We start from the raw sequence: 22,748 nt of genomic DNA on the forward strand, positions 1-22,748 counted from the left end.
GGGACTATAAAGGAAAAAGAGCCAAGTAATAGCTCAATAGGGGCTTTTGAAAGAAGAACCCGACTGGGCAGCCTATTAATTAAATAGGTTGCAGTAAGGACAGCATCCCCCTAATAAAGGGAAGGGACATTGCGAGCAAACATAAGGGCCCTAGCCACCTCCAAGAGGTGATGGTTTTTTCTCTCAGCCACACCATTTTGGGCTGGAGTGTCGACACAGCTGGTCTGATGGAGGATTCCATGTGCAGCAAGGTATTTTTGGAACTGACCTTCCATATACTCTTTCCCATTGTCACTCCTCAAAATTTGAAGAGTGGCATTAAACTGGGTCTTAATCATTTGATGAAAGTGTTGAAAACATAAAAAAACTTCACTTTTTGTGTGCATAAAGTATACCCAAGTGAACCTAGAATAGCAGTCAATGAAAGTGACATACCACCGATGGCCAATCAGGGAAGTTTTCCTACTAGGCCCCCACACATCAGTATGAACAATATGAAATAAGGAAGATGATCTTTTATTAGAAATAGGATAAGTTGAACGCGTCTGTTTAGCCAAGACACAAGGCTCACAAAAAAATTCTTCCTTATTACAGTTTTTAACTAATGCTGGAAATAAATTTGATAAAGTACCTAAGGGGGGATGGCCTAGTCTAGAGTGCCATTTATGTAAATCAGAAGAGAAGGATGTCGAAGGTAAAGCCTGAGTAGGATCGCCATTAAGCAGGTACAATCCGCCATGCACTTTACCCGATCCAATCGTCTTCCCCGAGTCCAGTTCCTGAAAAACACAGTGAGTGGGAAAAAAGGTCACTTTACAATTCAGGGATTTAGTGATACTGCTAATGGAAAGAAGGTTAGTTGTAAATTTGGGAATATGTAACACAGATGACAGTGTAAGGGAAGGAGAACAACCAATGGGTCCTTTCCCTGAGATGGAGGAGAGGGACCCATCAACAATTTTGACTTTATCCTTTCCAGAGGCAGGAGAATATGTATTAAAAAGGCTAGAAGAACCTGTAATGTGATCAGTAGCACCGGAGTCTATGATCCATGGAGTGGATACTACTGATGCATAATGACCAGCAAAATACCTATACGGGCAAAGAAGGAACCTGAATTGGCAGCAGACATAGTAGAGGCAGTTGATGTGTTCAACATACGATGCAAAGCCTGGAGTTCTTCCTGGGAGAAACCAATGTCAGCAGTGGGAGTTGGAGCTATACTTTTAGTATGATTGGCTTTGTTTTTAGACTTAGCACGACCACGTTTGGCCTCAAAATCAGCTGGCTTCCCATGTAATTTCCAACACTGAGCCTTAGTATAATATGGTTTGTGACAATACTCACACTTAACGAGCTCTTTGGTAGTAGTAGTGGAAGCGGCAACACTATCAAAAGAAGCAACAGGAGTGGGACCAGCAGTCTGTAAGGCTGATCTCTCAACTTTAGGAGTAATCATCATGGCAGCCCTTCGTGTCTCTTCACTGTGAACATAAGAAAAAGTCTCCTCTAAAGTGGGGAAAGGAACCCGTCTAAGGACTTGCGCCCGAATAGGGTCATAGTCATCATTGAGGCCAGCCAGAAAATCTTAGACACGGAATTGGTCTATATAGGTGTGGTAGGCAGTAATATCAGTAGTAGTAGTAGGCTGGAATCGAGCATAGTGATCCAATTGCTGCCATAAGCACTTGAGGGCAGCATAGTATTTGGTGACAGTCATCTCCTTCTGAGTAGTGGTTTGGAGTGTCTTCCTGATTTCATAAACCTGAGCACCACTACCTGAACGACCATAAGTGCCCTTGACAGCTGTTCATATTTGTCTAGCAGTGTCAAGGAGAAGATACTGACTAGAGAGGTCAGTGGTCATAGAGTTCAGAACAAAGGACATTACCATTGCATCATTGGCAGCCCATTTAGTACGGCCACGACCTTCTTATTGGTTGTTTGGTGGTGCCAATGAGATGGCGATGAATCCCCTACCGCCATAGCGATCAAGGATAGTAATCGACCCAGTTAAATAATTCGTACCATCAAGCTTGATGGTAGCAGCATAGGGAAGGAAGTCATTCCTAGTTTGACCATCCCCTTCAGAAGTAGCAGTAGTTGTCTCTGAATCACCCATAGTTCAGGTAGAAACCGATCCACAAAATTGAAAAAAACAAATCTTCAAAAAATTGAATCAGATCTGAAGTATGGGTTTTGAAGTGGCAGCAATTTCAGCCGTCTGAATAGGCTGAAAGATAGATCGAGTGATCCTCAAGTAGTGGGGAAGAAGTCCTCCAAAAAATAGCTCTTTCTGATGAGCCAATAAGAAACCCTAATTTGATCAGAAATTAGGTAAAAAACTTATGTTTGGAGAATTCGCAGGTCTGGATCTGAATTATACTTGATCCAATTCTGCAGTCTTCAAATAGGGAAGGTATGCACCAATAATAGCAGAAAATAATCTCCAAAAAAAAGGAAAGATCAATCTTAAGTGTAGGAAGAACTTGATCTTCAAGAATGAAGGAGATCTGCCGGCAGAATTAGGTCATACCAATAATCTTCAGTCTTCAATGAGGTAGGATTGAGGGCAGCATCTAAATCTTCATCAAATCACCTCATAGTTGCTGCCCTGAATGAGAGAGAGGAACCGAGAGTGGTGGAGAAGAGAAAACCAGAAACCGTGGGGAGGGGAAAGTGAAAAATAAAAAACAAAAAACTGAGAAAGCTGCTCTTTAGATCAGAATTGGCTCTGATACCATGTTAACAGCCCTTAGAACTGAATGCTTGAGTGATTGAATCGATCACCCAAGCCCCTTTATTTATATTAACTTGAAATAAATCTGATCAAAGTACAGATAGGAATAATAACACCTCAGTCCTAGTCCTACTTGGAATTCCTAGTACAACTAGGAATGCCAGAATAGGACTCGGCTGAGGGCAAAACAATAAAAATAAAATAAAAGAAAAGAACTTAATCTGACTAGTACTACTCCTAACATGACTAGGACTAATCCTAATCCAACTAGGACTGCTTTCCCCAATCGGGTAAGCAGCCTATTTCAACAAATTTTCTTACCTCTAAGAAGCTCGAAGGAAGTCAGAATTTTCAGCAATGGCACAAGATTGTGACTTTGGTTCTCACACGAAGGGGGTGAGAAACATCACTTGACTGGCAAGAAACCTGCCAACATGGATGCTGATACTTGGGAAGTTACTGATGCTCGTATATTGGGTCAGATGCTAAATTTTATGAATAGTAACATTGTAGACCTTGTGACCCATAATGACACTGTTAAGGATCTAGGGATTATCTGGTTGGGTTATATTCTGGACACAACAATCTCTCCAGGATTTATGAACTCTCTCAAGAGTTTTATCGAGTTGATAGGAAGGGTCGACCTTTGACCCAACACTTTGCTGATTTCAAGAGGATGTATGAGGAGTTGAATGCTCTGTTGCCCATTACTTCTGATGTTACCCAGATGCAGCAATAGAGGGAGCAACTAGCAGTTATGGGTTTCTTGGGTAGTTTGGGCCTTGAATTAGACTCAGTACGGTCTTAGATCCTTGGAGGTGTTATAGTTCCATCTCTTGCAGACACTTCCTCTCGAGTTCTTCGTGTGTCTCGGGATACAACTAGAGTCTCTTCTGGTGATAGTTCTGCTCTTGTGAGTAGTAGCCGTAGTGGGGGTCGTCAGCCTACTAAACTCCCCGCTACACCTTCTGTTGGTACCCATGACTTATCTGAGAAGTCTAAGAAATCTGGTCCTTCACGGACTTGTCATCATTGTGGCAAACTTGGCCACATTCAGCGTTTCTGTTGGAAGCTACATGGCAGACCTCTATAGTCCAAGATAGCTAACATTGGCAGTGTTGACCCTGCAGCCCCTCTTGTACCTGTTGAGGAACGTCGTGTGACTTTGACTATGATAGAGGAGGAATATGCTTGCTACAACCAGGGTAAGGTTGCTCAGGACATTTCTTCCATTGCTACTTTTGTTTAGACAGGTAATACCAATGTGTGTCTCTCAACTTCTAGGCCTTGGATTATCGATTCAGGGTCCTCAGATCATATGTCTGGCATCTCAGGTATCTTTTCCTCTTTACAACCTTCTCATTCGAGTGTCACCTTAGCTGATGGTTCCTGTGCTACTGTCCGAGGCACTGGTACTGTTCAACCCACTTCTTCCTTGTCCCTATCTTCTGTCCTGTATTTACCTAAATTTCCTTTCAATCTCTTGTCTGTTAGCCAACCTACCAATGCCTACAACTGTTCTATAACATTTTTCTTGATTCTTGTGTTTTTCAGGATTTGCGGACGAAGAGGACGATTGGTAGAGGCAGGGTATCTGGGGGATTGTATCTTCTTGAGGATTCATCTTCAGTTGCTTGTTCTAGCACAACTTCCCCTCATCAGCTTCACTGTCGGCTTAGTCATTCGTCCTTATAGAGTTTGCAAAAACTGTTTCCTAGTTTGCGTTCTCTTTGAGTTTTAGATTGTGAGTTGTGTCAGTTTGGGAAACTCTACCGAGTGAGTTATCCCCCTCGTGTCAACAAATGGGCCTTACATCCCTTCTCTTTGGTTCACTCAGATGCAAGGGGTCCTTGTCGTGTGTCTTCAAAGTTGGGTTTTACATATTATGTTACTTTTGTTGATGACTACTCTCGTGTGACTTGGTTGTACTTAATGAAAAGTCGTTCTGAATTGTTCTCTAGTTTTTCTTCATTTATTGCTGAAATTAAGAATCAATTTGGATCTTATATTAAAGTGTTGCGTAGTTATAATCCACGGGAGTATTTTTCTGCCCCTTTTTCTATTTTATGACTGCTCGTGGGATTGTTCATCAGTCTTCCTGTTTTGACACACCCCAACAGAATGGTGTGGCTGAACGGAAGAACCGTTACTTAATGGAAGTGACTTGGTCCCTTCTCTTTGAAATGAAAGTGGACAAGTCTTTCTGGGCTGATGCAGCGTTAACTGCTTGTTATCTTATCAATTGAATGCCCTCTTAAATCCTTAGTGGGGGCATTCCTCATGCTTTGCTTTTCCCTTCTGACTCTTTGTTTCCCTTGCCCCCACGGGTCTTTGGGTGTGTTTGCTTTATTCGAGACCATACTCTTGGTGGTTTGTCGAAGTTAGATCCCAAGGCTATTAAATGCATTTTTGTGGGATATTCTCGTGTTCAAAAGGGGTATCGCTGTTATTCTCCTGTTCTTTGCAAATATTTTATTTCTGTTGATGTTTCTTTCTTTGAGTCTCACACTTATGAGCATGAACCTGTTGCGGATCCTTGGATGCAGATCTTCCTCTTTGTGTTATTCAACCTTCTGTGCAGCCTCCTGTGCAACCTCGTGTTCGGCCTCCAATCCCATCCAAGGGAAGAAGTTGCTGCCCCTATTGATGCTCCGCCTACTGCCACGTCTCTGCCGTATCCTACTCCTGCTCTTATCGTTTCTGATTTGGATCAGCCCATTGCACATTGGAAAGGTACCCGTTAGTGTGTTAAACATCCAATTTCTTTTCATGTTTTTTATTCTGGTTTATCTTCTATCTTTCAAACCTGTCTTTCTACTGTTGCTTCTCATCCTATTCCTAAGAGCATTGTAGAGGCATTATCTGTTTCTGGTTGGAGGACAACTATGGAAGAAGAAATATAGGCTTTGGACCATAACCACACTTGGGACCTTGTTCCACTCCCCCATGGGAAGTCTGCCATTGGTTGTCGTTAGGTCTATATGGTCAAAGTTAATGCTGATGGATCTCTTGCTCACTTGAAAGATTGGTTGGTGGCTAAAGGCTATGCACAGGTGTATGGTGTCGATTACTTGGATACCTTTTGTCCGGTTGCCAAGCTCTCCTCTGTTTGTGTCTTGATATCTCTTGCCGCCTCTAATCGATGGCCTCTGCATCAGTTCGATGTTAAGAATGCCTTCCTTTATGGAGATCTCCAAGAGGAGGTATATATGGAGCAACCTCCAGGGTTTGTTGTTCAGGGGGCGTTTGGGTTAGTCTGTAGATTGAAGAAATCTTTGCATGGATTGAAACAATTTCCAAAGGCTTGGTTTGGCCGATTTACAGAAGTGGTTCTTGAGTTTGGTTTGTCACGATGCAATAGTGACTACTCTCTCTTCTACCGTCAGACAAATGTTGGAAGAATTTTTCTGATTGTATATGTTGATGACATTGTGATCACTGGTGATGACCCTATAGGAATAATAGTTTGAAAACTCATTTACAACAGATATTTCAAACTAAAGATTTGGGAAAGTTGAATTATGTCCTAGGAGTTGAGGTGGCTCAATCCAGGAAGGGAATATCTCTCTCACCGAGGAAGTATACTCTTGATTTGCTTATGGAGACTGGGATGTTAGGGTGCAAACCTCTTGATAACCCAATGGATCCCAATATCAAGGTTGTTGCAGATGAGGGAGATGTCCTTGATGATCCAGAAAGGTACAGAAGGTTGGTTGGAAAGCTGAATTACTTGACTTTCACTAGACCTGATATTTCATTTTCGGTCAGTGTTATAAGTTAATTCATGTCATCTCCTAGGACACCTCATTGGGATGCTGTGATTCGGATTTTAAGGTATCTCAAGAAGGCTCCTAGACGAGGATTAGTGTACACTAATCATGGTCATACAAGAGTTGAGGAATTTTCTGATGCAGGTTGGGCTGGATCACCAATGGATCGAAGGTCAACTACAGGCTATTGTGTATTTGTTGGAGGGAATCTTGTCTAATAGAAGAGTAAGAAACAGAATGTAGTGGCTAGATCAAGTGCTGAATCTAAGTATTGAGCTATGGCCCATGCTACCTGTGAGCAGGTTTGGTTGAAGATGTTGTTGACTAAGCTAGGGTTTGAAAGCTCTACACCAATGCAATTATGGTGTGACGACCAGAAAGCATTACATATAACCTCAAACCCCGTATTCCCTGAGAGAACTAAACATATTGAGGTGGATTGTCACTTTGCAAGAGAAAAACTCCAACATGGCGTAATCTCTATAAAGTATGTCAAGACTGGAGAACAACTTGCTGATATTTTCACCAAGTCTCTAGTAAGTGGGAGGGTTGACTATATTTGTAATAAGCTGGGCATGATAGATATATATGCTCCAGTTTGGGGGGGAGTGTTAGATGTATGTACTGGAGGGCAAAAGAGGTATAGTCTCTCTCGGAATTAGCATTAGATAATCTGGTGCTAATACCGAGAGGGCTTCCTCTCCTCCCTTTTTATATTCCTGTTTGACCCCTGTAAAGTGCCTCTATATGAATGGATATTTTCTGGTCTCTCACAGATTAGAGAGACCAGCCTTTTTCCCTCACTGTTGTCTCTTTTCTTTTTCTTCTTCTTCTTTCTTTCTTTCCCTTCTTCTACTTTTCTGTTATTTACAAGCTTCATAGGTATATTTTCTTTGGCCCCTGTTAAGTGAGATGAGATGAAATTAGTTAAAAATAAAATGGAACCTTTTAGAGTCATTATTGGCAATGATGTCCTAACCAATTCAATAACTTCCCAAATCTGATAAAGAAGTTGTACTTTACTTTCAACCAAATTCCTTTCATTTGAAAAGGAGTAAAAGGATTTCATATGAGAAGTTTATTTACCATTTGTGGTAAGATTTCTAGTTAGGTACAGCTCATTTCCCTTTACTTGCAACCAGACACAGCTTTTATGATTAATAATTTTACCAAGATTTGTATGTATCATTTGTTCGTCCAGTAGACTACTTGTGTAGCTTGCTAAAGGAATTAGGCAGGCACTCCTTTTCTTTTTTTGTCCCTACATTTTTCTTCTTGAAGAATTTACTTTCCATATCTTAAACAGTTGTTGTATTTCCAGTGTCCGGTTCGATTGGTGTTTAAGTTCTTGTTTTGCCGAAGTTGCATTTTTATGGTGTGTTATGAACTTTGCTTATACCAAGAGGATTAGAAATCCTCCATCTGTCAATTCTGATGGCTCTTTGACTTTGTAAGAAACAATCTTTATCAATATACTGTTTCTTTCATACCTGTGTCCATTCATAATGGTAAAGTTCCTGTGCTCCATGTACTTTTGTCTCTTTTAAATTTAATGCTTAATTGATATAAATGAGTGGTTTGGTTGTTCTCATACTTTCAGTGCCTATTGGTCTTTTTCAGGTTGCTTGGGTCACGAAATCTGGAAGTTCCGACTTAGAAATACCTATAGCCATCCGTCCCACCAGTGAGACTGTCATGTATCCTTATTATTCCAAGTGGATCAGGGGACACCGGGACCTGCCTTTGAAGCTTAATCAATGGTGCAATGTTGTACGTTGGGAGTTCAGCCATCCTACTCCATTTATTCGGTACTTCCTGTTCAATCTACAACTTTAGTTCAATTTTCCATTTACATTTGTTTGTTGATGAATTTTTATTCTTGCATGTGGTGGTTGACAAGTAATATTTGTATTGAAAAAAAGAGAACTCTAAAATTCCTTGGCAATACACAACTCCAGCTACCAAGAAGCACGTGCAACAAAATTAATAGGGATATTTTCTTATAATAACAAAACTATAAGTTCAGATAATTAGGCAAAGGATCAGGCAAAGCCAAATATTATGGCACCCTAATTGCACAAATAAATTAGTAGGGATATTTTTCTTATAAGTTTCTGGAGGGTGAAATTCAACAAAATCAGCCATGTCTCTCTCAATGCTTAGATTTGTAATATTCTCAAGTACCTTGTTGGTTCTTCTTTGTTGTAATGCTCCACATTATGGCAAAAGTTGTCATCCCCTACTCTAAATGCCAACGAGGTCACAATCTGCTGTGATTTAAAGCACTGATTAATCGTAAAATGGTCTATGCCATATCTACCATGCCAACCTGCATCGTTAGATCTCATCCAATGCAGAGCAGGAAGGACCAGCCTTCAAAAGGATTCTGATCAGACATTGTACAGTCTTTTGGGTATTTACTTGTGCTTAAAATCAGCGTCTTTTTGTGTCCATTGTGGTTTTACTGATTGGCCGTTATGAAGTCTTTGCTGGACACCCCATAAGTCTGAGTGCCTGATTTCCATACCACTATCCGCTGGGTCCCATTTTGCATGACTAACCATTCCTTTTTATTTAGGAAGTAGTTTAATGTTGTTAGTTGTAGGTATTTTAAATTTATTTGATTGAAGAAAGGCTCCATTGAGTTGTGATAAGGTTGAGTTTGAGTGTGAGTTGTAGGTATTTTACATTAAAAAAATTAGGGAATGCTCGCACTATGAATGGGTAGGTAATGGAGGACAGAATCAGGAGAGAGGAGATGATACAAAGAAATCAGTATTGCAGGGGGTGCAGAGAAATAAACCTTGAGAAGAAATAGAAGAAGGGGGGGGGGGGGTCAGCAAGAAATCAGAATTTCAGAATAGCAGGGGGAAAAGAAGAAAGAAACCATGGGGAAGAAAGAAGAAGAAAAGAAGAGGGGGGGGGGGAAGCAGTCCACGATAGGGAAGAGAGGGAGCAGCCAAACTTTTTAAATTCTCATATTTTTTCATTCAACAACTTCTGGCCGAATGGCCTGTACATAGCTTAAGTAGAGAAAAACAAAACAATAGAAAATTATTGATCTCCCCCTTGGGAAGACCAACACATAGGGAAGCACACCAGCTGAGCTGTTACCTAAACTTAATGGAGCACAAGTTCCAAGAAGTCCACTAGTCAACTTAAGGGGCTGATCCAAGTGGGCCTGGGCTTAGACCAAAGAACCACAAATTGAACCAAAACTAAATCAAAAAAACTGAACCAAACCGAACCAAAAAGTGCAACAGAAATGGACCCAGTTAAATAATTGCCTAAATTAAATGGGTCCGGGTCTGGTTCGGGTCCCAACCCGTGGATCAACGGATCGAACCGGGTTTGTCCTGCATCAACTCTCCCGTGGTTAAGAAAAACTCGACTACGAGTTTTAAAGAAGGAAAGGATCAGCACCATTTGGTCGGCGTCCACGAACAATGGCTTTGATGGAGCGATGATCCAGGGCACGTCACGAACATCAACAATCAGTATAGGGAGAAAAGGATCGGCCACTACGATCTGCTGAAGATCATCCATCAACTGTATTTCGTCAATTGGAATCTCGTCATGGGGGTTCAAACTGTCATTTGGACCGTCAATCTGTTCTTCGGGTTCGACCTCGTTCTGACCGTTGAGTTTATTCTTGATCACGGGGTCATCCTCGGGCTCTTCCACAACCTGTGGGGGAATTGGTTCTTCATGCGACTGCGGTGTGGTTACCTTTAGCTTTAATCCTCTCAAAATATGACCCTTGGTCAATTGTAATGGCCTTAGAATACAAGCGATGTTGAGAAGGTCGACGTTGCCACAACGCTCATTCACCCAATCATGGCCCACTTTGATGATGCGCCTTGAAGATGGAAATATCCGACACTAAGCCCCATTAAAGTATGTGGTATGAGCAAATTCGACAAAGTATTGATCAACAAGCTCGTCATAACATATCTCGCCGGTCTTCAACAACATCTCTACTACGGGTTGCGAGACGAAATTGCTACGTTGCTCATTATCAACAAGGAATATGACACCTTTTCCATTGGGCAATCCCAATCGAGTTCGGAAAATATGGGTTTCCATTGAGCAGTCTCACGTATAAGGTGAAGGGCAAACTAGGAAAGGTATTGTCAAAACAAGTGAAAACAGTAGGCTATAACACTGTTTTCCAGCAACAGAAAATAGGTAACAGTCCCAATATTAAGTTACTGGACTAGTGCTATTAGGACTGATGTAACCTTAGGTTTTAGATAAAGATATAGCCATTGGAATACCTTACTATAGATGACAAACAGAAAGTGAAAACACTGCTCTCGGAAACTGATAAGCCTTCTTTAGTTGAGGCTGAGTTCTGAAGAGGGCTTGAAAAATAGAAACTAGTCTTCAAAATAGGAGGTCAGTGAGGAACTCAATCTGGCCAGCAGCTGGGGAAGCCAAGCAGGGTCGATTGAGGGACTGGATGTACTCCAAAAATACTTCTAGTCTAGCCTCAATAGGCTCAGTGGTTGATGAGTTCTGGAGCCTTGAAGTTGCAGCAGAATTTGGGCAGAGAAACTGAGCCGCAGGTGTGCAGCAGCTCTCCAACTGGTGGTGTGAATAGCAGCAGGCCTATGTGTGGATTAGGAGCTGAATCAAGTCTTCAAAAAGTACTATTGCAGAGGATTGTTACAGTCTCACAGTAGCAGCAACAGCAGCAACAATCAAGTGGAGGGAGATGAAAAAGTTAGGGAGATAAACAGCGTGAGGAAGAGAGATCACAAGGGAAGGAAGATGGGATCCTTCGGCCAGGCTTCGGCTCTGATACCAGATAATGGAGGACAGAATCAGGAGAGAGGAGATGATAGAAAGAAATCAATATTGCAGGGGGTGCAAAGAATAAACCTTGAGAAGAAATAGAAGAAGGGGGGGGGATTAGCAAGAAATCAGAATTTCAGAATAGCAGGGGGAAAAGAAGAAAGAAGCCATGGGGAAGAAAGAAGAAGAAAAGAAGGGGGGGGGGGAGCAGTCCACGATAGGGAAGAGAGGGAGCAGCCAAACTTTTTAAATTCTCATTTTTTTTTCATTCAACAACTTCTGGCCGAATGGCCTGTACATAGCTTAAGTAGAGAAAAACAAAACAATAGAAAATTATTGATCTCCCCCTTGGGAAGACCAACACATAGGGAAGCACACCAGCTGAGCTGTTACCTAAACTTAATGGAGCACAAGTTCCAAGAATTCCACTAGTCAACTTAAGGGGCTGATCCAAGTGGGCTTGGGCCTAGACCAAAGAATCACAAATTGAACCAAAAAAAGTGAACCAATCTGAACCAAAAAAACTGAACCAAAAAAATTGAACCAAACTGAACCAAAAAGTGCAACAGAAATGGACTCAGTTAAATAATTGCCTAAATTGAAATGGGTCCGGGTCTGGTTCGGGTCCCAACCCGTGGATCAACGGATCGAACCGGGTTTGTCCTGCATAAGTAGGGCTATGAAGTTTTAAGTACCCTCCCCATTCTTCGTGGCTTCTAAAATCTCCATCACTCAAAAATCAAAACAAGCAAGTAAAGATTAAAATCCATCACTCTTAATTCCTTCTGGTACTTCTGTTTCTCTTTTCCCACTTTTCCTTCCACTCCCATTTGAATTCTTAGGGTTTTGCTTTTTCCTTGAGCTTCTATTCATCTCTGCCATCTTTTTCGGTTGATTTGATGGCCGCACAAGTTCTATATTTGTTTTCAGATATCCAGTATTGATCAGTTCAAAGCAGCATCATCAATTGTCTTTTGCTAGAAACATGTCTTTGGGGTTCATGTACCTTTTGTGGGTGGATTTGTATCCTTTAGGAAAAAAGACCAAAGTCCCCCTGGTGCTAGACCAGACCTGTAATAATCTAACTAGAACTAATCTCAGAAACAGGATGTCAACAATACACTCAGAACCCCAAAGTCAACTCAAGGTCAACACAGTCAACAAAAAGTCAACATTCTCAGATGAAGGTCAAACTCAAGGAATCAATCCCCCACGATGAATACTTGCACCCATCAAAAGATGAGAGATTGGATAAGTAATTGAGAGTAAATAGAAACTTTCGACTCAAGAGTGGATATCTGGGATGAACAGTAAAGAAGAGTCAATCTTAAATTAAATCAAATCAATAGGATTGCCCCAAACTCCAGCCAAGTTTTATCCTTGATAGGTTTTATCAAACCCCTAAACCTTAACACTGATCAACTGGTTAATTAGGGAGTAATTAAGACTGACAAGGAATATGAAACTCAACTCACTGAGTTGGAGTGATAAGTAAGTAGCAGTCAAATGTCAGAACAGAAAGGCCCCAATCCCAGGTTAAGTTTAGGCCTAGGGATGCTCTTCAATCTCCCAAAGTTTCTGGAAAATCAGAGCAGGGGTTAGACTCTAATCGATCAAACAATATATGCTGAAATTAGAGTGAAAACAGGGTATGTTGTAAGTGTGTTAGGGTTTAGGAATGAAATTAAGCACTGATTCGACCTTCCCTGAAACTGGCAATCACATATAGGAAGAAGAACACCATGCCCTCTTGAAATCTGAAAGTAATCACCCACAGTAGTTCAAGGTATTAAGCAGAGATCAATCACAGGCAGGGCTGGTGGCAGAACATGGGAGAAGGGGGGAAAGAAGCCTATCACAGGCCAGGGTATTTCACCCAATCAAGGTTTAAACTTTAAAGTATTGGTATCAGGTATCGTATTGGAAGGGTGATCTTAAGAGATGTATAGTATCGTATCGTACTGTATCAGGGATACGTATGGTATGCTATAGATATGCATGGAAATGGTCAAGATACACATGGAAATACGCTTTTGGAGCAAAAAACAATATAAATTAGCAATATATATAACATGTATAATGCATAAACACTAAAATGGAGAACAACATATAACGAGACAAGAGACTTTCATCGATTTGAATACAAATCCTTGTAAATGATCAAGTTTGATGCATCAACAAACTTAGTTTAATCTAAATCTATCTATTTATAACAAAAGATAGGATTAAAAACCATGATTTAAACACAAAGATCAAGTTTTTTTTAAACCTACATTTTTCTGTGAAATCTCGTTTTTTCTATGAAATCTCTAGCAATCTCTGATCTTAAAAACAAAATCATAGTTTGATAGTCACATAGGCCTTTAATGGCCGTGTCAACTTGTATCGGTTGGTATCGATCGTATCGGTCTGTATCGAGCCATATTGGTTGACACATACTGAGATACGTATTGATACTCTCACAGAACCTTTGATGTACGTATTGTTTGTATCGGCCGATACAATACGATACCAATCGAAACACTATTTTCTAAAAAACAAAGATATGTATCGGTATGTATCGTATCGGTATCGACCGATACTGATACTTATTGGTCCGTATCGTATTGTATCGGTCGATACTTTAAACCATGCACCCAATCTGAGTTTCAAAGGTTCTTAATGCTAACAGCACTCAAGAGCTTCAATTCATTCAAACATGAGAGGTCAAACAGCCCTTACATGGTATTTGTAATGTTCAAATCAGTTCCTAATCAAACTAGGAATCCAAAAAAACCAACTTCCACCATGAATAGGAATCATTTCATCTTTGCTGACATTAAAAGAAACTTAAAACTAAACTCCTACTTCAATTAGGAATAAAAGCAACTAGTAAATCAACCAAATAAAAAACTTACTAGCTCATGTGAGCTTGAATAAGTCCAGCCCACCCGCTGGTTCAAATAGGTCAGAAATTGGACCTCGGTTCAGCTGCTGCCCTCCTTCCTTTCTTCCTGCGGATGTAATACAGCCCAGTGTGTGGATCTACATCACCGTCCTGCTGCTTTCAGCACACCATGAACCCAGCACAGAAAAGAAGTTAAAAAAACAGAACAAATCAAGAGCAAGAAATTGAGAAACAGAAAGTACAGAAAATGGAAACTTTGTAAATTTTTGTTCTGCTCTTCTCCTTATCTGATTCTGTTTGCATGATGAATACGCTTTAGATTATTTGAAAATGCTGATGGAGAAAAGAATACTAGATAACTGCAAACTGAGTAGAGGCATCAGTATTAAAGAGTTCAATTAGAGGGGCACTGGTCAAGTCCGCTTTTTTTGGAAAGAATCCTAACAATGTAGCCTTCTAGGTCAATTCTCAGTTGCTACTTCTTCTTTGCAATGTTAATGTTTGTGCCTCTGATCTGCTCATTGCACCTTAGGCCAGGGGCATCCCCTGACCCCTTGAGACATGGTGCTACTTCACTGACGGACACTTTTTGTGTGGTTGTGCCCCTTTGTGCACCTTTGTGGTTGTTTGTTTCTTCTAGTTAACAAAGCATATCCCATTTTTGTTCATCTTTTGCTGCATTGGTGGCTTACTCTAGTTGACTAACGATGTAGGACAAGACATGAAGAAAAATAGGCTAAAACACTGTTCATGTGAACAGTGCTACAACCCCTTATTTTGCCTTGGTGGAATATTATTAGAATATCCTGTGGGGCCCAAGGCCAGATCATGTGAAGACTTTTTGGAACGGTCAATTTTGTGTATGTGTGGGGATTTAGAAGTTTAGTTTAGTTTCTAATTTTAGATTTAGAAAGTAGGCTTAATTTTCTATTTTACTCAAACTTAGTTTCTATTTTATAGTTTTTAATTTTGTTCCTTGCATGTTGGCTAAACTATAAAGCCTAGTTTCTATTTCATTAGGTTTCTATTTTCTTTTGACTTGAGGTGCAAGCATAGCCCTCTATAAATTGTAAGGCTGATGTAGCCATTCCCCCACGATTTGAATGAAGAGTTAAGATTGCTTATGCAAGTTTTATTGTCCCAATTGTGAGGATGAAGGGCAGAGGGCCTGGCTGAGGGAGCCGAAATCTTAGGGCTGCTGAGAGCCAAATCTCCTTATTCCCTACCTTCTATTTTCCTATCCTCTTCTTCTCACTGTTTACAACACCCAACCGAACCATATTCCTGCTGTGTTTTGTGACTGCAACTGAGTGCAATTAACTGCTACTGAAGACCAAGTGATTCCATAAAGCTCTTGACTGATTGTTGCTGATCATCACCAGAGAATGATCGAGGTGCACCCCTGTAGATCAGTTTTGTGCCCTGTTCCTCCTGCAACATCGAGCCACCTTTTCTTTGAAGCCTGGAGTTTGTTTCAGCAAGGCTTTTGAGGATTGAATCAGACCAACAAGAAGCCCACTTGACCCCAGCATGAGCCTCTGTGACTGGCTGGATTGTCCTGCAGCCTTAACCTTCTAATTTTGTAGTTTACCTTCTAATTGGGTAACCAATCTCTATCTCTGTATCTGGCCATTAGAATCAGCACCAATTTGGAGACAAGGATCCTCCTACCAACCCCTACACTCGATCCAAGTTTGATCCCCATCACATGGCTGGTTTGATCCCTACCACCTAAGTTACTATTTTGGTTTTATTGCTATTTTGATATTCTGCTGCAACCTGTGATCGATCCTACTATAGAGTGGTTCTTACTTGAACCCCTTCTACATTAACTAATTTAAGCCTACTCCATATTTTGAAAGTTATTTAGGCTATGGAGCTTAGGCCTCGTCATCTATTACACTGGTTATACACTGAAGAACTTAGGCTTGCCCTTGGTGCTTTGTATGTGCTTCTTGCTTTAACAACTCAGCTGCTTTAGATTCATCGAGTGTGTTGTCTCACCAAATGGAAACTTCTCCAGTTGTTCTGGTATGTGAGTGAGTGGTGGAGGCATTTTCTTACTAGGTTGTTGGATCTTGAAAACTATGTCTAGACCAAATCGCTATCGTTCTGCATTATATTTGACGTCCACTTTACTTGCTTTTTTCTTCTAGCACTATTATTAGCCTGTATAAGGAATATTTTTCTCACAGATCTGTAAAGAGAAGCTTACTTCTATTTTGCTTTACTAGGGATATCTGGGTCCTGGTTAATCCAGGTACTGATTTATTTACTGGAAACTTTGACATGTAATTTTAGGAGTCGTGAGTTTCTTTGGCAAGAAGGGCATACAGCTTTTGCTACAAAGGAAGAGGCAGATACAGAGGTATTTCGTTTTCCATTTCTAATTTTGTTTTTGTTTTAGATGGTATGGTATGGAGTTAGGTAAGTTCCTATTATATATATTCATTATATTGAAAAGGATTCTTGATCTTCTTGATATAGCCCTCGCATCACAAGTGGGTTGTAGTTAGAAAATGGAAAATGGATAAGGATGGAAGGACATCTTGCTAAACTTGATTTTCATCGTCCTTTAAAATGAGAGGTGGAAGGAAGTCCATCAGTTTTAAGGCTTATTTCTCAAAATGAATTCCCTTATTGGACCTGAAAAATTAACATGTTTTATATAGAGCAGTAGCTCAGTGTGTTCCACTCTCCCCTTTGATCATATTGGCATGTTAGAATCTACGTGATCGAAATCCTTGTATGCTGAGCTTCTATGTCAACTTATTTCTTGGCAAATAATGCTTTTGATGCCTCTCTCTCTTGCTCTCCCCTCCAATTCCCTCGGGGTATCTGCAGTGTCCCTTGCTTTTTGGATTTGTTTGCATCTCCTTAACCTCAAATAAATGTGGTTTAACAAGAAAAAAAAAAAAACATAATAGTATTTTAGCTTAATATAATTATTATCTTCCCTATTCACCTGTGGAAATTCATAGTTAATCACAATACTATTATTAATCTAATTGTATTATCGTCTCCATGCACTTCTTTAAATTCATAGTTAGAATCTTATATGTATTGGTTGCTTCTTCTGGGCATTTCACATGGGAGGGTGATGCAGCCCCAAGAAGGAAGAAGAAGAAGAAGAAACCCTGAACTTAGGGTTTAAATAGGGAGCCGTGGGCTAGGATTTCTATTTTTCCATACTTAGTTATTTTTCTGTTTTTTAGATTGAACCGGCTTAGAAATTAGTTGCATCCAATTGGTTCAATGGGTTTAAGGGGTCTAATTTAAGTGAAGAGCTCCTATTGGTTAATAGGTTTTTTTATCCTATTGGCAAATAAGGAATCTTCCTTTAATTAGTAGTTTTAAGTTATAGTCTTTTAATTTAAGTCAAGTAGGGGTAGTTAGGACAATTTACAGTTTAAATTTAATTTAAGTTAGATATATTCTCTCCTTCCACGATTTTAAGTGAGAGGTATTAGATTTGTATTAGGTTTTGGCCGTAGGCCTTTTATTTAAATAAAGAATATCGTGGGAGGCTCCCCTACAATAGATTTGAATTAAAACACTGATTTCGTGGCTGGTTACTGCTGCTGCTCCTTGCTCTCAAGAGTTTATGCATCCTTGTGGTTTTATCAAGGTGGAAGGGTGGGTGGAATCCTGCGACTCTTTACGCCGGGACGGCTGGGAGGATCTTTCTTCGAAGGTGGCTTCATCATTCAATCATTCAAACTGCTGTTAGAGGATTTGAGAGTGAGTTTGAATTTATTATTTTCTGTTTATCCTTTCTTCCCTTCCCCAATCAATTCCTTTTCTCTTTTGTCCTATTTTCATAAACCCTAGAAGACTCTAAACTCTGATTCAGATCTGCTCCTCCATTGGAATCTGATCAGATTTGGACCATAACTTCCCCTCATCACCATCTCCACTTGACCCTAGCTGCTGCCCATTCTGTCCAGCCAAACCCTAAGATCCCTATTCTCCATTGAACCCTAAAAACCCTAATTTTCTGCTGGGACACATTCAGCCATGAGAAACCTTCCATATTGCAACCGAATCTTCCCCCTAGCCGCTCTAACAGTCGACCTTAACCCCTGCCCCTAAATCCTACTTTAGACCATAATTTTAGTTGTTTACCTTATTTACAAAACCCGAAACCTAACCCTAATTTCTGCAGGAAATTAAAACTTGTTCAAATCCAGATGTTTTTATACCATAATGACCCTCTAAACCTGCAGATTAAAACCCTATAAACGCCATTCCCAAATTCCCATCCTAAACCCTAATATTGCCCTAAAACAGCCCCTAATCAGCCCTAAACAGCAGGCTTACCCTAAGCTTGGTTCTACTTGGTTCCTAGTGGGATTAATTCCTATTCTAGGACTACATTAGAGGGCCCATAAAATCTGGGGGAGGGGGAATAATAAAGTAATAATATTTTCCTGACATGGGATACATATGCTTTAGGATTGTGAGAGTTGTGAGACACCGTTTTCTAGTTTCTTGACGACTATGCATCATGCTATGTGCTCTATTTTAAGTGTTAGATTGTTTGTTTAATGCATTGGGTGCTCCTTTCATTATATTTTTCCTTTATTCTCTCTCTCTCTCTCTCTCTATATATATATATATATATATGGGAGAATGTTCTCTGGGCCGCAGCGCAGGTTGTGCCCAGGCACATGGGCCTGCCATTCAGGGGGGCAGGGTGGTCATTGCGCCCACCCCCATATGCCTGGGCGCAGCCTGCGCTGCGGCACAGAGAACAGCGCCCCTATATATATATATATTTTTAATGCATTAGGTGCTCCTTTAATTAGATTTTCCTTTTTATATATATACACGGCACCTTAATATATTCAGCCAATCACAATATGAGATTTAAGCCTACCCCATTTAGTTGGGATACGGCGTTGTTGTTGTTGTGATTGGGTTGTGAAGCTCATAGAATTGGTGAGTAAGCATTTCCATAGATAAAAGGAAGAGGGGGGGGGGGGGGAGAAAAAAAGAAAATGAACCGAGTCATGCACTCATGCATCCATGCTTGACTCGTGTGGACCCTTGTGGGGGACACAAGAGAGACATCTAATGGTTGCTATGCATGATTTCTCATTATTGCAGCTCTCTTGTCTGGCCATTATGCCTATTTGGGATAGTTTGAATTTTACACCTCCACTTCACAAATTATTTGCCTGACATGGTCTGGATGAAGGTTGGTTTCTTTCAAATATAGGTGGATTTGTAGAGTTTCAAACCGTGATTTCTCCCCCCTTGGATAGTTAACAATGATTTTATTAGAGAGGGAAAAAAAGAGAAGAAAACGAGATGGTACAGAAGGGACTAATAAGATACAACAATAAGAGCCAAGAGAAAGATTAATGGCCCGTATACAATATATCTCTGCCCACGTCACCTCTAGGCAGCTTCTTTTATTGAATTTACGACCTCAATATCCAAGTGAAAGAGAAGTCCCTTGAGTTGCAAGAGTCTTGGCCCACTTGATTAAGAACAAGTCTCACCAGGGGCCTATAATCTGAGACTGGAGTCAATGAATGACAACCGAGGAATCTCCTTCCACCACAATGTAATTCCAACAATTGTCCGACGCGAGGTCATACCCTGAACAATTGCCTTTGATTCTGCTTTGATTTAATCCCCCTATACCAATCGACCCCAAAAAGGCCAGCAATTCCTACTGATTTCTAAAGACACTACCAACACCTTCTGGTCCCTGGTTGCAAATAAAGCTTTCATCTGTATTGAGCTAGAGGATGTTTGGTCGAGAGGGGCTCCAATCATGGATTGCTTGGTCACAAGCTCCAGAAATGGAAACGGTAAGTTTCCAATTCCTCATAAATTAGTTCATGGTGATCCCATGGAACAACTCAATGGTCATAGCCATCTTGCCATTCCCAACATGATAAGCTCAATAACCTCTTAGACTGAATCTCAAAGAGTCCCTAAACACCCAATTATTCCTCTTGTCTTGGAGCTGGAACCTTTTTCTTTCTCTTTACTCGTTTTCTTTCATGTTATAATTTATGCAATCTGCTGCTATCCTAACCTGTTACAACTTACAAGTCATTGTTCAGAAATGCAATCTCTCCATTTAATCAGCTACCAGTATAGATGTAAAAGCCATTTATCCGGGGTAATCCACTATAGTTTTCCAACTATGATACGTTCATATCTTAAATTGATTTGGAAAAGTGAAGAAACCCATGGGGAAATCTTCAAGAACCAAACAGAACTCATCTATAACCTTCTTGTAAACTATCCCTTTTCCCCTCCATCGACTATTATCCTTTTTTTTTAATCAATGGTATCCAACTCTTATATGATGCTACTAATTCTTTAAATTCATGACCTTTTGCTTTCTAATAAATAGCTGATTATACCTATCCACGTGTCAATTTAGAACTGAAACTGAACCGGCCGTATAAAACCGAACCAAACCAAACCAAAACAAGCGGTTCAGTTTCGGCTGAAAATTTAGAATCTTTTTCCAGTTCAGTTTCAGGGTTGAAACCGTTGGTTCGAACTGAACCAAACTGAACAAAGAACTGAATAAATTCTATTCCTTTTTAATGTTATAATCAATGTGGATGATAAATGCTATTCCTTTTAAAGGTTTGGAAAAAAATTGGTGGATTATGGCCCTAATGGACAAGGGGTCTTTTTGTTGGTGAAGATGTAAAAGGTTTGCCCAAATACTAAAAAGGGCCCAAACCTAATACAAACAGGGTCAAAACCGAATAGTGAACTGAATAAAAATCGAACTGAAACCCAACCATGTTGGTTCAGTTTTGGTTTGGAACAGAGGCTGCTTTTCAGTTTCGGTTTCCACATGTTGTATCTTGAACCGAACAGAAACCAATCGAAAAACCGACACGATTGACACCCTCATCAACAATTACAATGCTTTCATAAATCCCAAACCCTTATTGTCAAAAGAATCCTTATAGTCAGAACCTTCTCACTTGATGCTGTAAATGATTTTCTGTGTTATCGATGCATGTGGAGATTTCATACCTTCGGCCCTGAGCTATTACAAGGACAGGTATGGCAATAAGGTCACAAAATTAAGTTTTTTATTAGAAGGAAACAAACATTGAAAATATTATTAGTAGGCTGTTTTATCCTCCTTTGAATTTATTATGCTGGCTTTAGTACTTTTTTTCTAACACAATTGTTTCCTTTTATTTTCCAAGTTTTGTTTAGGATATTATGTACAGTTTTAATACGCCATGTTCTTAATTTATGTTTCTTTTTGTAAAGCCTCTTTATGTAAGTATGTTTGTTTACTTTCAGGTTCTTGAAATTTTAGAACTTTATAGAAGGATATATGAAGAATATCTTGCAATTCCTGTTATCAAAGGGAAGAAGAGTGAGCTGGAAAAGTTTGCTGGTGGGCTTTACACAACTAGTGTTGAGGTACTTAATAAGTATATTCTTTGTATCATATTCAAAATAATTCAGGAATTAGACATCTTCTATGGGCTACTTGATTCTAAAGCTTGAAACCCCGTCCATATTTTGATATACTACTGTTTACCAATTGGTTTTTTTGCTAGGCATTTATTCCAAACACTGGTCGTGGTATACAAGGAGCTACCTCTCATTGTTTAGGTCAAAATTTTGCAAAAATGTTTGAAATGAACTTTGAAAATGAGAAGGGAGAAAGAGCTATGGTCTGGCAGAATTCCTGGGCATATAGTACCCGAACGGTAAGTCTGCTTTTAGTTTTTTCTGCAAGTAGATATACACTTCCCCTCCCCCAAAAGTAACTCAAATATATAGTAACCCCTATGGTGGCAGAATATTCCCACCTCTTGAGTCATTAATTTGCTGGTTATGATATGTAAGTACTGATGTTAGGACACCTTAGGATTTTAGATTTCAAAGGCTGATTTACAAGGGATGATGGGGAAGGGTTAGGAGTTCGGACTGCAACCAACTCGTACCCCAAGTAAGGGTTGGCAACTTGGATCCTGTTTCACCATTGAACTTTGTTCGGAGCCATACTTCTTGTCAACTCTAGCCCATGCATGTCTTCTGTTGCCACTTCTCCCAAAGTCATTTTAGGCTTGCCCTTTGCTCTTTTAGCTCCTCCAATCTGAATCACATCACTACTTATAATGTGAGACTAGACCTAGAATAAGTTTAATCCCAAGCAGGTTCAAATAAAAAAATCTCCAAAGAACAAGAAAGAGTATTTTTTTTAAAAAAAAAGAACAAGAAAAAGAGCAATGAGATTCCCAAGAGAACGATGAGATCTCAAAAGATAACCAAAAGAAAGAATCCCACAAAATTAATTACTTGTTGAAGCAGCAATGATCTTGATGTAGTAATCTTCAAGAAATCGATGTAACAATCTATTGAAAAGAAATCCCAGCAGCTTGTAGCACTCTTAAACTCGATTTGATTGAACTAGGGTTTGGAATAAAAAATCGATGGAAGGGGATGGGGAAGGTTGGGGTTGGCTATCTCAGCCTTGGCATCTCACCCATCCTATCTCAGGATTTTCACAAAGGTTTAAGCCAATATTCATTAATCAAATTCATGT

At 40.0% G+C, this 22,748-nt stretch overlaps 1 protein-coding gene across 1 annotated transcript in view; it reads left to right on the forward strand.

Moving 5' to 3' along the window:
* Positions 1-22,748, forward strand: part of LOC122646417 (proline--tRNA ligase, cytoplasmic) — a 56,191-nt gene that overhangs the window by 8,662 nt on the left and 24,781 nt on the right. Inside the window, exons 6-9 of the mRNA XM_043839972.1 lie at positions 8,131-8,318; positions 16,496-16,562; positions 21,494-21,616; positions 21,757-21,909. Coding sequence (XP_043695907.1) covers positions 8,131-8,318; positions 16,496-16,562; positions 21,494-21,616; positions 21,757-21,909 — 531 coding nt within the window. The remainder of the gene's footprint in view (positions 1-8,130; positions 8,319-16,495; positions 16,563-21,493; positions 21,617-21,756; positions 21,910-22,748) is intronic.

The sequence above is a fragment of the Telopea speciosissima genome, chromosome 11, assembly GCF_018873765.1.
Source record: "Telopea speciosissima isolate NSW1024214 ecotype Mountain lineage chromosome 11, Tspe_v1, whole genome shotgun sequence".
Lineage (NCBI taxonomy): Eukaryota > Viridiplantae > Streptophyta > Magnoliopsida > Proteales > Proteaceae > Telopea > Telopea speciosissima.